The following is an 11,921-nucleotide window of genomic DNA, read 5'->3' as shown; positions in this document are numbered from 1 at the left end:
ACTTACTTGTATTTTTTTTTGTACTTTCTTTGCTTCATTTTTTCGTGCGAATTTTTTTTCCAGAGATTCAACATTTTTTTTTAACGAATTATATTCTTTTTTTTAGTTATTATAATAAAAGGATACATAGAAATGTAACATTTCAAATTCATAATTTAAAAATATTTAAAAATTTTCCACAATAACAGAAATTACATCTAATTTAGAATGTGAATACTTGTGTATTTTATAGAATATAAACACTAAAATTGGTATGAATTTGTGTCACATATTGGTGAAATTCATATAATTAAACTATTTTTCTACTTTTTATAGAACAAAATTTATTCATCTTTCATTGCTACTTTTCATAAGTTCATTTCTTCAAATAAACATCTGTTTTGCAAATATGAAATTGATATTTAATTAAATAAAACCCAAAAATTATATTTGTTGTCATCCCTTATTGTAGAATGAAATAATTCATAGCTAAAAATTACTATTTTACAAAACTTAGATAAACAATACAAAATTTCAATTCAAAACAATCAAAAACTGTTTACGACTGTTTACTTAATCACAGGGTTGAGTCGTAAGTTTTTTTCCTAAAAGCGGTATCACAGGTTTGCAATTTCTTCAATACAGCCAATCAGGTTAAGTCTATAATGGACAAATTTTTCAAGAATTTAAAATTACGCAACGTCCCAACCCTGCTCTGCTGTCGGAATGTTGGTGTGATAAATCCTGATAAAGTACACAAAATTGAGATTAATAATAATTATACTAATTAAAAGTACTTAAATAATTATAAATAATTAACTAAAATAATTTCTATTCGATAATTTAAAAAGTGTTTAAATTATTTCAAATCTGCGCAAATGCAAAGATAATAAATTTAATTGGTTTCTGACAATTTTAACTTGAGCGTTGTGTGCGAATCAGAAATTAGGCAAACAACAAAATATTAAACAACCTTGCTTGGGCGCATACAAAAACACTCAACCTGTCTCCCCTCGATCTTAAAACGCAAAATTTAGATTTTCTTTGTGGCGGCCCACGAGAGAAATGTATACTTTGACATATACTTCCTTTTATTGTTATTTTTTGAATGATCGGTTATACAATATATTAATGTGGTGATTAAGTAAACACATTTATTTTTATTTACTAGAAAATTTTTATTATTCGACGATCGAGTATATGGTTACTCCGAATTCAGTGACTCGAATCATAACCTCAATTTTAGATTTTTAATATTGTTTTCTCGCTCGTCGCATATGCAAGATTTTACGAAAATCTTATATGGTTATTCAAAAACCGATTATTATTTTCAAAGGTAAGCATTCAATTTCGATAATATGATTTATTTCTTGTCTAAAAAATATATAACATTTATCTCTCGTTTGCTTTTATCTTTTTACACTCTTAATATAATTTTTTTTCGTTTCACATGAAATATAAATAAAAATAAATTTTGTTTTATTTTGTACTCATTGATATGTCATTACTTTTTTTTATCAAATTTTTCAATATTTCAATTTATGTTATTGTTTCATATCTTTTACTTCAACATTTAAAATATATCGTTATCGTTTTCATTGATGATATTTCAGTGAGAAATCAAGATAAGATTGAATATGTGAAAATAAGAAAAATTGCTTTGTCTTTATCAAGGTTAATTGCTGGTATGAAGAGTAAGACATTTTTCGAATCACATGGCGGACACGTATCTTCCTCCAAAGCACTTTACATCCGGTGCCGATTGCGATGTTGAAGCTGAAGAAGAGCTAAATTATAAATTAATTAAATTACTTTCTACGCTAAAAACTCCCTCACAATCAATTCCAATTGACTATCAGAAAACACGTTCATTGTCTGGTACTAATTCTGATAACGATACCGAATCACTGCTGGATTCTGCGAGTTTACCTGGTTCATTGGACCAAAGACGACATCAATACGATTATTCCTACATTCATCATGGCAGTCCAATTACATCAAAACATTTGCCCAACTTTTTACCACCGATCGGTGTATTTTGGGACATTGAAAATTGTCAAGTAGGTATTTTTTAAATTAAAAATCGTCATTTTGAAAAATTCATACAAAAAAAGATTTGGTAATTTTTCATGTAAAATTTATAAATTTAAATTTTTTTCTCTAGGTCCCTAAAGGTCGATCCGCCATAGCAGTAACTCAAAAAATAAGAGATAAATTTTTTAGTGGTTATAAAGAGGCAGAATTTATTGTAGTCTGTGATGTACAAAAAGAGAATAAACAAATTATACAAGAATTAAATGACGCTCAGGTTGGTAGATTTCAAATTATTTTTATTGATAATTGAATTTAAAATTATAATCAAATTGTTTATAATTATATTTGTATTTATAAAAATATATTTAATATTGTTAAATAAAAAATTTTAAATTTTCGTTTTAGGTAAACTTAATACACGTGGCAGCGACGTGTAAAAATGCTGCCGATGAAAAATTAAGACAATCGATCAGGAGGTTCGCAGATATTCATGGTAGTCCAGCAGCGATAATTTTAATATCGGGCGATATTAATTTTGCAGCTGACCTGAGTGATTTGCGGCATAGGAAAAAAATTCACGTTATTCTTCTTCATAAGGAAAATACATCAGAGGCACTAATTTTATGTGCAAATGAACACTATGACTTTACTGAACTTATGGAACCACTGCCTTCCAGAACTCCAATTAAGGTGAATTTCATATTAATTTTTTTTCCCCTATCAAAAATTGTAATTTCCCTTCTTTATAAATAATTAAGAATTAATCAATTAATTAATTAAAGTAATGGAATTGAATGAAATTAAGAAAATTTAAACGTAAATTGATTCATTAATGAATGAAATTTATTGACACGATTTAATAATACTATACTATTACTAATATTCTAATGATTCGATTGTAGGTTAGTGAATCGTTTGACCTTCTCATTAGCAATCTTCCAGAGGATAAAGACGTTACGGGAATTAAACGTCGACTTAAGAGACTATCAAACAATTGTGGAGGACGAGTTGTTGAGGTCCAATCAAATGCTGCGATTGTGCGCTTTTTTTCCAAAGAGTACGCTGACAGGTAAATATATATTCAATTAATAGGTTAAATATAATATTAATTACAAAATATTACAATAAAAAAAATGAATTTAATTAAGAAATAATAATTTCAATTTTAAAAAACTGTTTTTACAATAATTATTAATTATTTACATTAACTATAATATTTTATAATTGTTGTTACTCTTTTTGGGGGAAAATTTTAAATCCTCGCGCTCTAATTTGAATACACACTTTTAAAATCGTTTCCTGTTTTTCTGTTTTGGTGGGGATGAGTCTATAAATTATCTCTATTTGAAACGAAAATTAGCAATGTAGTAATGGCCATTTTTGAAGCACGCCCGGCAGACTAAGTGTTTCAAATTAATTCAATATAATTAATCATTTGTTAAGATTAATATATATTTTGTTTGTGTCATTAATTTATTACTAGTTTTGTAGGTTAATAGTTTAATATTTATTAACAATTGTAATTATTTATTTTGTTATTTATTTACTCGAAGTTTATAATATATTTTAAAAAAAGCCCCCCCGAATTCACTCTGCTCAAAGTATAAAATCTGGTAAGAGACTATCTAGTGTAATAAATTATATAAATTAGTGAATTAATTTTTAATGTTTGTGAAACATCAATTAATATCGAGAAAGTGATAGAATTCCAAAGAAAAAAAAAAAGAATGTGATTGTGATAAATTTACAAAGTGGATGAAGAAAAAAAAATTCTTTAGCCACGTGCTAAGGTCATTTAAAGCGGTTTACATTTTATATTCTTCTAAGAAAAAAAAACTGGAAATAATAAACTTGATTTCTTTTTTCAAGGGCTCAAAAACGTATGCATGGAGAATACGTTTTTGATTCGAAAATTTCTGTCAAATTTTTGAAGGAAAAAGAATCGTCAAACGAGAATAGTAGTCGAGGTAAGAAAATCGAATTAATTGAAAATTTAAATCTGTGTTTTTCTATTATGTACCCTTGCGTCTTGTTTTCTTTTGAGTTTGACCTTCTATTTTTGTTTGTGAAATCTGCTTATTTCACTGATGTAATTTTACGTTTACAAATTTCTATATTTTCGGTTAAATTTTTAAATCTCTTTTTTTGAATTGATTTGCTTTAATAATTTTTTTATTTTAAATTTGTAAAGTTTATTTATTTTGTTCAATAATAATAATAATTTTTATTAATTTTTTGTTGTTTTGAAAAGTAAAATTTAAAATGAATTTTTAAATTAATGTTTAATTGAGTTTTATAATTTAATTTTGTGTTTGTTTGTTTATTTAGGGAACGCTTGTGTTAGGGAACATACTTTGAGTGAATCCGAAGCTGTAAATACACCATTAGGAGTAATGTACGGAGCAAATTCAACGATAGCGGGTGCTAGAAGTCTTCCCGTCACTCCTCATTATCATTCCGGTTCTCCAATAGTTGGATCCTATTCAGCTTGGAATGGACTACATTGCTCCTCTGTTAATCCACAAACCGGGTAAATAATAATAAATCATTTAAATTCTTTAATTAAAGTGTTTTTTTTTTAATTTTTAATTTATTAAAATTCCAATAAAAAAAATAAAATGATGATTACCGAGAGTGAGCCTTTGAGTCGTAGGTTGATGAAAATCCTTACTGATTCGGGCTGTGATTGAAAGAAGCTTTGATCTTATCTGACACAAATTTACTAATTTCTTTTACTATTTTCAATATTTGATTTATATTAATTAGAGAATTTTTTTTTAAATATATATTTTTAGCTTTGTGGATTCAGCGTCTTCTTTTATTGGAAAATGCTTTTCTTATAATGAAGGCAGTTGTAACAGATCGCATTCGGAGCACTCGAGAGTTCAATCACCTCATGTTTGGCAAATGTCTGGATCTCAACCGCTAAACAGATTATGGGATGATCATTATAAGGTACATATAATTTATTTCTAAATATTTATTTTTATACACTCTCTTTTTCTTTTTCTCGTAATTTTTAGATATTTTATATTTAATTAATTTGTTTTTAAAATATTTTCAGGAGAAATCAAAAGCTGTAGGTAAAAGAGTTCATATTTCACAAGTTGGGGATAATATCATTCCTGAGGGAATGAATCGCACAACCGAAGGACTTCGTAGAATTAGAGGAACTCATGGTTCCTTCGGTCAACATTCCGAATTTACTAGCCAAAGACCTTCATGGCCAGCTCCACCAATTCACAATGGAAATCATAATGGTAATTTAATTTAATACTTATTATATTTTCAATTATTTATTTATAAAACGAAATAAATTCTTCTTGATAGAAATTATATTAAAATAAACGTTTTATTTTTTTCAGCTTTCTCACAGTCATTCAAAAGGCAAAGTCCACTGCCAATGTTTTCCCAGTCTCAAATGCGCGACATGAGCCATTGGAATGGACAGGTAGCAATTTATATATATATAATTTTTCAAATTGATTCATAATTTTCTCTTAATTAATTAATTGAAAAATAGAAGTAGGTAAATTAATCTATTGACTTTTTTTGTGAAATAGCATCAAAATCCTTTGCGTACTGCAAGAGCTTCTTCACCATATGATATGAGTTCCGTTCATCCAATGGGTCAACAATTGACTCGTATGTCGCCATATCATCACAGTGATGCTGAAAATGAGGAAGTTGAGGTGAGTTTATAAATTAATTAAATTAAACATCTTGTTAATCGATTAATTAATTTTTTTTTCTCCCCACAAGAATTTCTTTAATCCAATCAACAGTCGAAATGGAATGAATTCGTCGAATGGTTCCTACACACCAATTGAATTACAAGTTACAAATCTCGATCAAAATATTGATCCCAAAGATATGAAACGCATATTATCGTCTATTTTTATGGAACACGTTATGGTAAATCTACTTTTGTATTCGTTTAAAAAAATGACGTTTATTTTCATTTAATTTAAATAATAAATTTTATTTTTGTAGGTGCTTCATGTTTCTGTCTTTATGCAATCGGATGGAAATTTTGCAGCGAGCGTTAAAGTACCTTCGTTGCATGAAGCACAATACGCAATTTCACAATTACATCGCCGTAAAATAGGCTATAAGCGAATTCTTATTTCTTATTCACACACCGGTGGACCAAATCCTCAACTAATACGTTCTCAAATCGTCATGCTTTTACAGGAAGTTCCTGGACATAAACTTCCTCTTTTTAAATTTCGCGAAATGTATGAGAGTCGTTTTATGATTTCAATTAGCGTTTCAGAAATTTATAAACTCAAGGTGTGTTTAAATTAAATTAGAAAAAATATTTTTCCATACTTAGTATAAAAAAAATTAATTTTATATAAAATCTTTTAATATTTACAGGACGTTTGCATTATCACTGAAGATCCTGGAGGTCGAATGGTGTCCTTACATCCTGATCATAGAAGCACTCCATCACCTTGCTTTGGAAGTTCTTCATCAGTAAGTTCAATTAATTATCAAATTAACTTTAATAAAATATAATTACTTAAATTAGTAAATTAAAATCAATTTCAAATTAAATTATTTTAATTGATGAATTTTTTTTCAATATGATGACTAAACATAAGACCGAGTCTGAGTTTTCGCACTGAGAGTTGAGCGCGTGTTCCTTTCAGTGCTTGAAAACTTTGATCATACTCCCAAGCGATTATTTTCATCTGATTTTGATTTTTTCCAATATTTTCTGAAATCAATTGTTATTTGTATTTATATAATAAATTTTTACCCACTATAGGATGGACAGTTATTGGAGTTTCCATTCTGCACTCTACACACACAAAAACCGTGGTCCGATAAGGGATGGGCTGAACAGGAATTAGCCTCATTACCAAACGTTCAAATATCGCTGAAAATTCTTTCTATTCGAGTGAATCAAATGCTCTCGACGCACAATGGTAGTTTACCTTTACCAAGGTAAGTAAATCGAATTAATAAAATTACAAATTGTAAACTATAACAAATAAATTAATTAAATTTTTCAATTTAATTTCTAGCTTTCCCACTTGTTACAAGGCAGAATTTAAAGAATCATTGCTTGTCGATGAAAATGGAGTTCCCTTAGAGCATTTAATATCTTGTTTGTCAACCGTCGAATTGAAACAAGGAGTCGGTAGTGTCAAGCATTTAATATGGACAGGGAACAGAGCACACGATGAAAGTCACGAAGGTATTTAAAAAAAATAATTAAATAAGAATTAAACTTTCTTTAGAATGTTAAAAACATTGTTTTAATATTTTCAGAAAATAAATGCGTCAGCCCACCTTTAGCTAATCAGTTGGCTCTATTTAGTCGTGAATTGGTTGATCTTTTGAAAACTGCCCCACATTGTCAATTGTCATTCAATAAATTCATTCCAGCTTATCATCATCATTTCGGAAGACAATGTCGAGTCGCTGATTATGGTTTTACCAAACTCATTGAATTATTGGAAGCTCTTACACACACTATTCAGGTAATTATTAACGGTTTTTGTTTTGTAATTTAGGAATAAATTTTAAAAAATATAAAATTTAACTTTATGAGTAAATAATAAACATTTCTTTACCTTGAAAATTTTTTAGGTCATGGGAGAAGGAAATAAGCGCGTTGTGACTCTTTCTCATAGAGCTCAAGTTCGTCGTTTTACTTCTGATTTGCTGCGTGTCCTAAAAGCTCAAGCTAGCAAACAAGTGACTCTTTCGGAATTTCCTGGCGTTTACGCTAGAGTCTTAGGTAAATTTAATAATTTTTATTTAAGACAAAATCAAAACAAAATACAAATGTACCAATTTTTTTTTAGGAAAACCTTGGGATGTTGTGGACTATGGAGTTTGCGATATTGAAGACATTCTTGGAGAAGTTTCCGAAAATACTGTCGTCGTCACGAATTTTAATGGTAACGATCAATTGATAGCTATTCCAAAACGTGAACAAACGCCGGAAGAAATTGAACGAACAAAACAATTCGCTGTCGAGGTAAAAGAAAAAACTAAGATATATTTTTTTATTTTACTATCTCATATTCAAAAATTGAATTTTTTTTCAGGTTATCGAACTTTTGCGTCATGCACCTCAATGTCGAATGTTGTTCAATAAGTTTGTGCCTTCGTATCATCATCATTTTGGTCATCAATGTCGTGTCTCTGATTATGGTTTCACAAAATTAATTGAACTTTTTGAATCAATACCCGACATTGTTAATATCGAAGATGTGAGTGGTGGCGAACGACGTATTTCGTTGACGGAAAAAGAAAGTCTTCTAGTTCTCGATGAGCAAATATCCAAATTAATAGCTCATTCCAATGGTAGTTTAAATGTTTCAAATGTTCCACAAGCTTTTCTTCAACTTTACGGCTATGCACTTCGTCCCGAATTATTTAATTGTAACTCCGTCTTACAACTTATGGAAAAAATTGATAATACAGTGCAGGTAAATAGCAAATTTTTTAAATACGAAACTAATCAATTTCTTGTCTTTTTATTAATTATTTTAATTTTATAACAATTTCTTGCAGGTGATTCATACGGAAGCAGGAGCTGTTGTTATTTCGCTGAATAAAACGCATTTACAACAATTGGCATTGCAATGCCGTCGTGTATTGATTGATCAACTAAATTGTTCAATGCCAGTGAAAAAGTTTCAAATACTTTATTCACAATTTTATCATCGATCTTGCGATTTAGAAGAAATCAAGAAAGAACTCAGCAGTGTTGTGCGAGTAAGGCACAATTTGATTATTTAAATTAAAGAATAATTAAATTTTGTTGATTAATTTTAACGGACATTTTTTTACAGTTTGTCAATGTGAATGATACTCAACAAATTGAACTCACACCGATACAATGTTTCGCCTGTAATGTTTATCGTGTTTTAATGAATTACGGCGGTTCTTTGAGTATAACACAATTCGAAAGTGCTTACTTGAGTGTCATTGGCTCTGCTTGTAGAGCTGCACAATTTGGATATCCAACTCTAACGGCACTTCTTCAATCGCTATCTTGCACAGTGATTTTAAAGGAAAATCGTAACAAAAAGAAGATTGTACATCTCAATAAAAAACTTGCTTGTAAGTATTCTTTTTATCTCTCTCCATGAATTATTTTCAATAAAAATAAATTTATAAATAACTAAATTGATTAATTCATTGTGTTTTAACAGCTGTAGGTTTTCCAATACCATCGACATTTTCAACATCGAATCAAGAATCAGAATCGGGAATTGATTCATTTGAAATGGATTCATCGACACGTCTTAATGTTTCAAATGCATCGAGTAAACCCGAGGAGCAATCATCAAATTGGACTTGTGAGAGTGACAATAATTCATGGAAACAAAAGAGTGATATTATGAATTGGCCAAAGAAAAATACATCTCCATGGTCAGCAATGTCAGCAATGTCGTTAAATGACAATCAACATCAACAATGGCCAACTATGCAAAATCGTGGTGATACTTTCTTAAAGAGTCTTATGCGCACACCAGTTTTGAATAATGAATTTCCACCACCTCCACCTGAGCCGGAAAATATTGAACTCGTTAGTTAACTCTTTAATTTTAAAATAATTAAAATTGTATTTTTTTTAAATATTCTTTAAAATTTAGCTTGACATAATTAAATGAAAAACTATTATTTAGCCGGAAGATGAACAAGACAAGGATAAATCTTGGAAGTTTTCCATTTGGTCATCACCGCCAAATTATTCATTCCGAAGAAATCAACAGCTTACTGATTTTGAGGTGCCTTCAATACCATTGTCAGCTTGGGATGAAATGTCAACAAATGACGAGACTTCTGATCTTCTATCACCAACGAAAAATTTACTATCAGCTTCAGCAAATCCTCTAAATCCATCGACATCGACGTTTTATTCATCAAATCAAAATGTCATTATTGCCCCACATCCCTCGGCACTACCACGTCCTTCTGTTTCACTTACAACAAAAAAAGATGATTCCGATAATATGAGTCCCACTAGTTCAATGAGTGGCGGTTTATTTGAACACGAAACTGCAGACAGAGTTGATACAACTCCAACTAAACGCTGTAAGTCAGTTTTTATTTAATAATTAAATTTTATTCATTTAAACACAGAGAAAAAAATTCAAGCTATTTTAATAGTTAATCAATGATGATGTAATTAGTAATTTAAAATTTCACATCTATTTAAATTTTCATATAGCGTTCTCTGGAAAACGTCGTTTGGCAGCACAATTCGATCAACCAATTGATTCTTGAAAGCAGTTCTCGGGCAACGAATCTTTAACGAAAGACCAAAAATAAAAATTTAGAGGCCCAATAATTTACTAGTCTCCCAATATCATCACGAATTTTATCGCGTAGAAATAAATTCAAATTATAATATTACGATATAGATCGCGTTTGAAAACTGGAACAAATACCTATCATAGAATGTTGAAACATTTAAATAGGTATTTTTTCGCTACAATTGTAACAGGCCAGTTGAAAAATTTCAATCGAGTGAAATTTCACGATCTAAATATTATAATGCGAAATATCGAATTTATATAATTATATAAAATGCTTAAATGGCATTATTATATCCTTGTAAATTCGATGATTCCATATTAAGATTGTACAGCAATGTCCAAACTGTGATAACAAATATGGAGAGCATAATCAATTATCAATTGTTTCAAATGACAATTTAAACAAAAATAATTCACGTTCAATCTAAATCATTCAATAATTTTTAGATTCGAACCGATCAAAAAATGTTTCAAAAAAAAAAAAAATAATAATATGTGAAGATGAAAAAGTAATGCAAAAAAAAAATTTTTTATGGTGTATAGAATTTGTTTTTTAGAAAAATGAATTTGATCGATTTAATATTATCTAGATCGGGTCCGAGAAGTCGCGCTCTTATTGTTCGCAACTCAAGCAATGATTTGCATACTTAATATAAGTATTATCAGTGTCGACTAAAATAGGAAAATCTCTTTTCTCTCTCACTCTCTCTATCTCTCTCTTTTACAAAGCGTGAAGCTTGATTTTCTTTATTAATTATTTTTCAATTTCAAAAAGAAAAACTTTATGGCAAAATTTTAATCATTATAAAAGAAAGATTGAGATTGAACTTTTTTTCAAATGAAAAATCGAAAGAGGCATAAAAAAAATTTGTTTTTATTCTTGGGAAACGTATTTAATGTTTAACGTTTAAGCTAAAAAGTGTGATTGTGTTACATAAAATTTGCCATAAAATAAGGACCGTTTTTTAGTAACTCGAAAAAAATTTTTTTTTTTGAGAAGTCCTGGGTTTTTAGCAGGAAAGACAAAGAAAATTGCGTATAAATCACATTTCTATTTAGATTTATCGTTTTTTAAATATTCGATTCTAAATTCGTGCAGATATTTAATATAAAAAGAAAAAAATAATTTTTTTCTATTTTTATGCGTTAGAAATTAGTTTTTTTTTCATTATAAATATAATATATATATAGATAGATATAAATGTGCTCAATGATAACTGCACGACGAGATGTATGTCAACAATCTCGAATGATCTCAATGATTTTATTTGTACTTGTGAATAATTTTTTTTTTTTAGTAAAACGAAAGGCGTATATTTAATGTTTCGAATCGTGAATGCGACATTGTAAATACAAAAAACTTGATGATCGTGTTTCAAAATGGCTACATTGCATATAATTGTATATAAAAACAAAACAAAAAAAAAAAAAAAAAAAGAAAAATACGAAATCTCTCAACTAATTAGAAGTGGAAATTCGTCGTTGCCATTATAGAAACAATGGTTTGCCGGTTCGATGATCTCGTATCGGTATCATCGAGTTACAAAGAAATTTTCTTTGTTACCTCCCTCTCCCCTATAAATATTCAAATTTCTTAATTTATTTTTTTAATGCCTAGCC

The 11,921-nt window shown here is 28.9% G+C and overlaps 1 protein-coding gene across 2 annotated transcripts; it reads left to right on the top strand.

Moving 5' to 3' along the window:
- The first annotated feature begins 759 nt into the window (after nucleotides 1-759).
- Nucleotides 760-11,744, top strand: LOC127278680 (meiosis regulator and mRNA stability factor 1). 2 transcript variants are annotated; one of them, XM_051300500.1, is made up of 25 exons: nucleotides 760-1,315; nucleotides 1,654-2,039; nucleotides 2,144-2,287; nucleotides 2,419-2,703; nucleotides 2,916-3,082; nucleotides 3,883-3,980; nucleotides 4,342-4,543; nucleotides 4,809-4,968; nucleotides 5,078-5,273; nucleotides 5,379-5,464; nucleotides 5,577-5,705; nucleotides 5,776-5,928; nucleotides 6,007-6,306; nucleotides 6,394-6,492; nucleotides 6,788-6,966; nucleotides 7,047-7,219; nucleotides 7,294-7,505; nucleotides 7,615-7,765; nucleotides 7,833-8,008; nucleotides 8,079-8,462; nucleotides 8,548-8,751; nucleotides 8,829-9,099; nucleotides 9,192-9,568; nucleotides 9,669-10,077; nucleotides 10,214-11,744. In XM_051300500.1, exons 2-25 carry the CDS (start codon nucleotides 1,695-1,697, stop codon nucleotides 10,267-10,269), a joined length of 4,956 nt encoding a protein of 1,651 aa, XP_051156457.1. In that variant the 5' UTR covers nucleotides 760-1,315; nucleotides 1,654-1,694; the 3' UTR covers nucleotides 10,270-11,744. The 2 variants fall into 2 exon arrangements, with proteins under 2 accessions (XP_051156457.1, XP_051156461.1); XM_051300504.1 differs by lacking the exons at nucleotides 760-1,315; nucleotides 1,654-2,039; nucleotides 2,144-2,287; nucleotides 2,419-2,703; nucleotides 2,916-3,082 and adding an exon at nucleotides 3,368-3,626.
- The last annotated feature ends 177 nt before the right edge of the window (nucleotides 11,745-11,921 follow it).

This window comes from Leptopilina boulardi, unplaced genomic scaffold (assembly GCF_019393585.1).
Source record: "Leptopilina boulardi isolate dan_hultmark-lab unplaced genomic scaffold, ZJU_Lbou_2.1 LbouV2_112, whole genome shotgun sequence".
Taxonomy (NCBI): domain Eukaryota; kingdom Metazoa; phylum Arthropoda; class Insecta; order Hymenoptera; family Figitidae; genus Leptopilina; species Leptopilina boulardi.
Note: the sequence above shows the minus strand (reverse complement) of the source record. Positions and strands in the feature narration are given on the sequence as shown.

Excerpts from the sequence above, each read along its gene's own strand:
- LOC127278680 (XM_051300500.1), top strand. The coding sequence starts at position 1,695 with ATGGCGGACACGTATCTTCCTCCAAAGCACTTTACATCCGGTGCCGAT. Across the intron at positions 2,288-2,418 it reads AAGAATTAAATGACGCTCAG|GTAAACTTAATACACGTGGC; the intron begins GTTGGTAGATTT and ends TTTTCGTTTTAG. Across the intron at positions 5,706-5,775 it reads CTGAAAATGAGGAAGTTGAG|AATTTCTTTAATCCAATCAA; the intron begins GTGAGTTTATAA and ends TCTCCCCACAAG.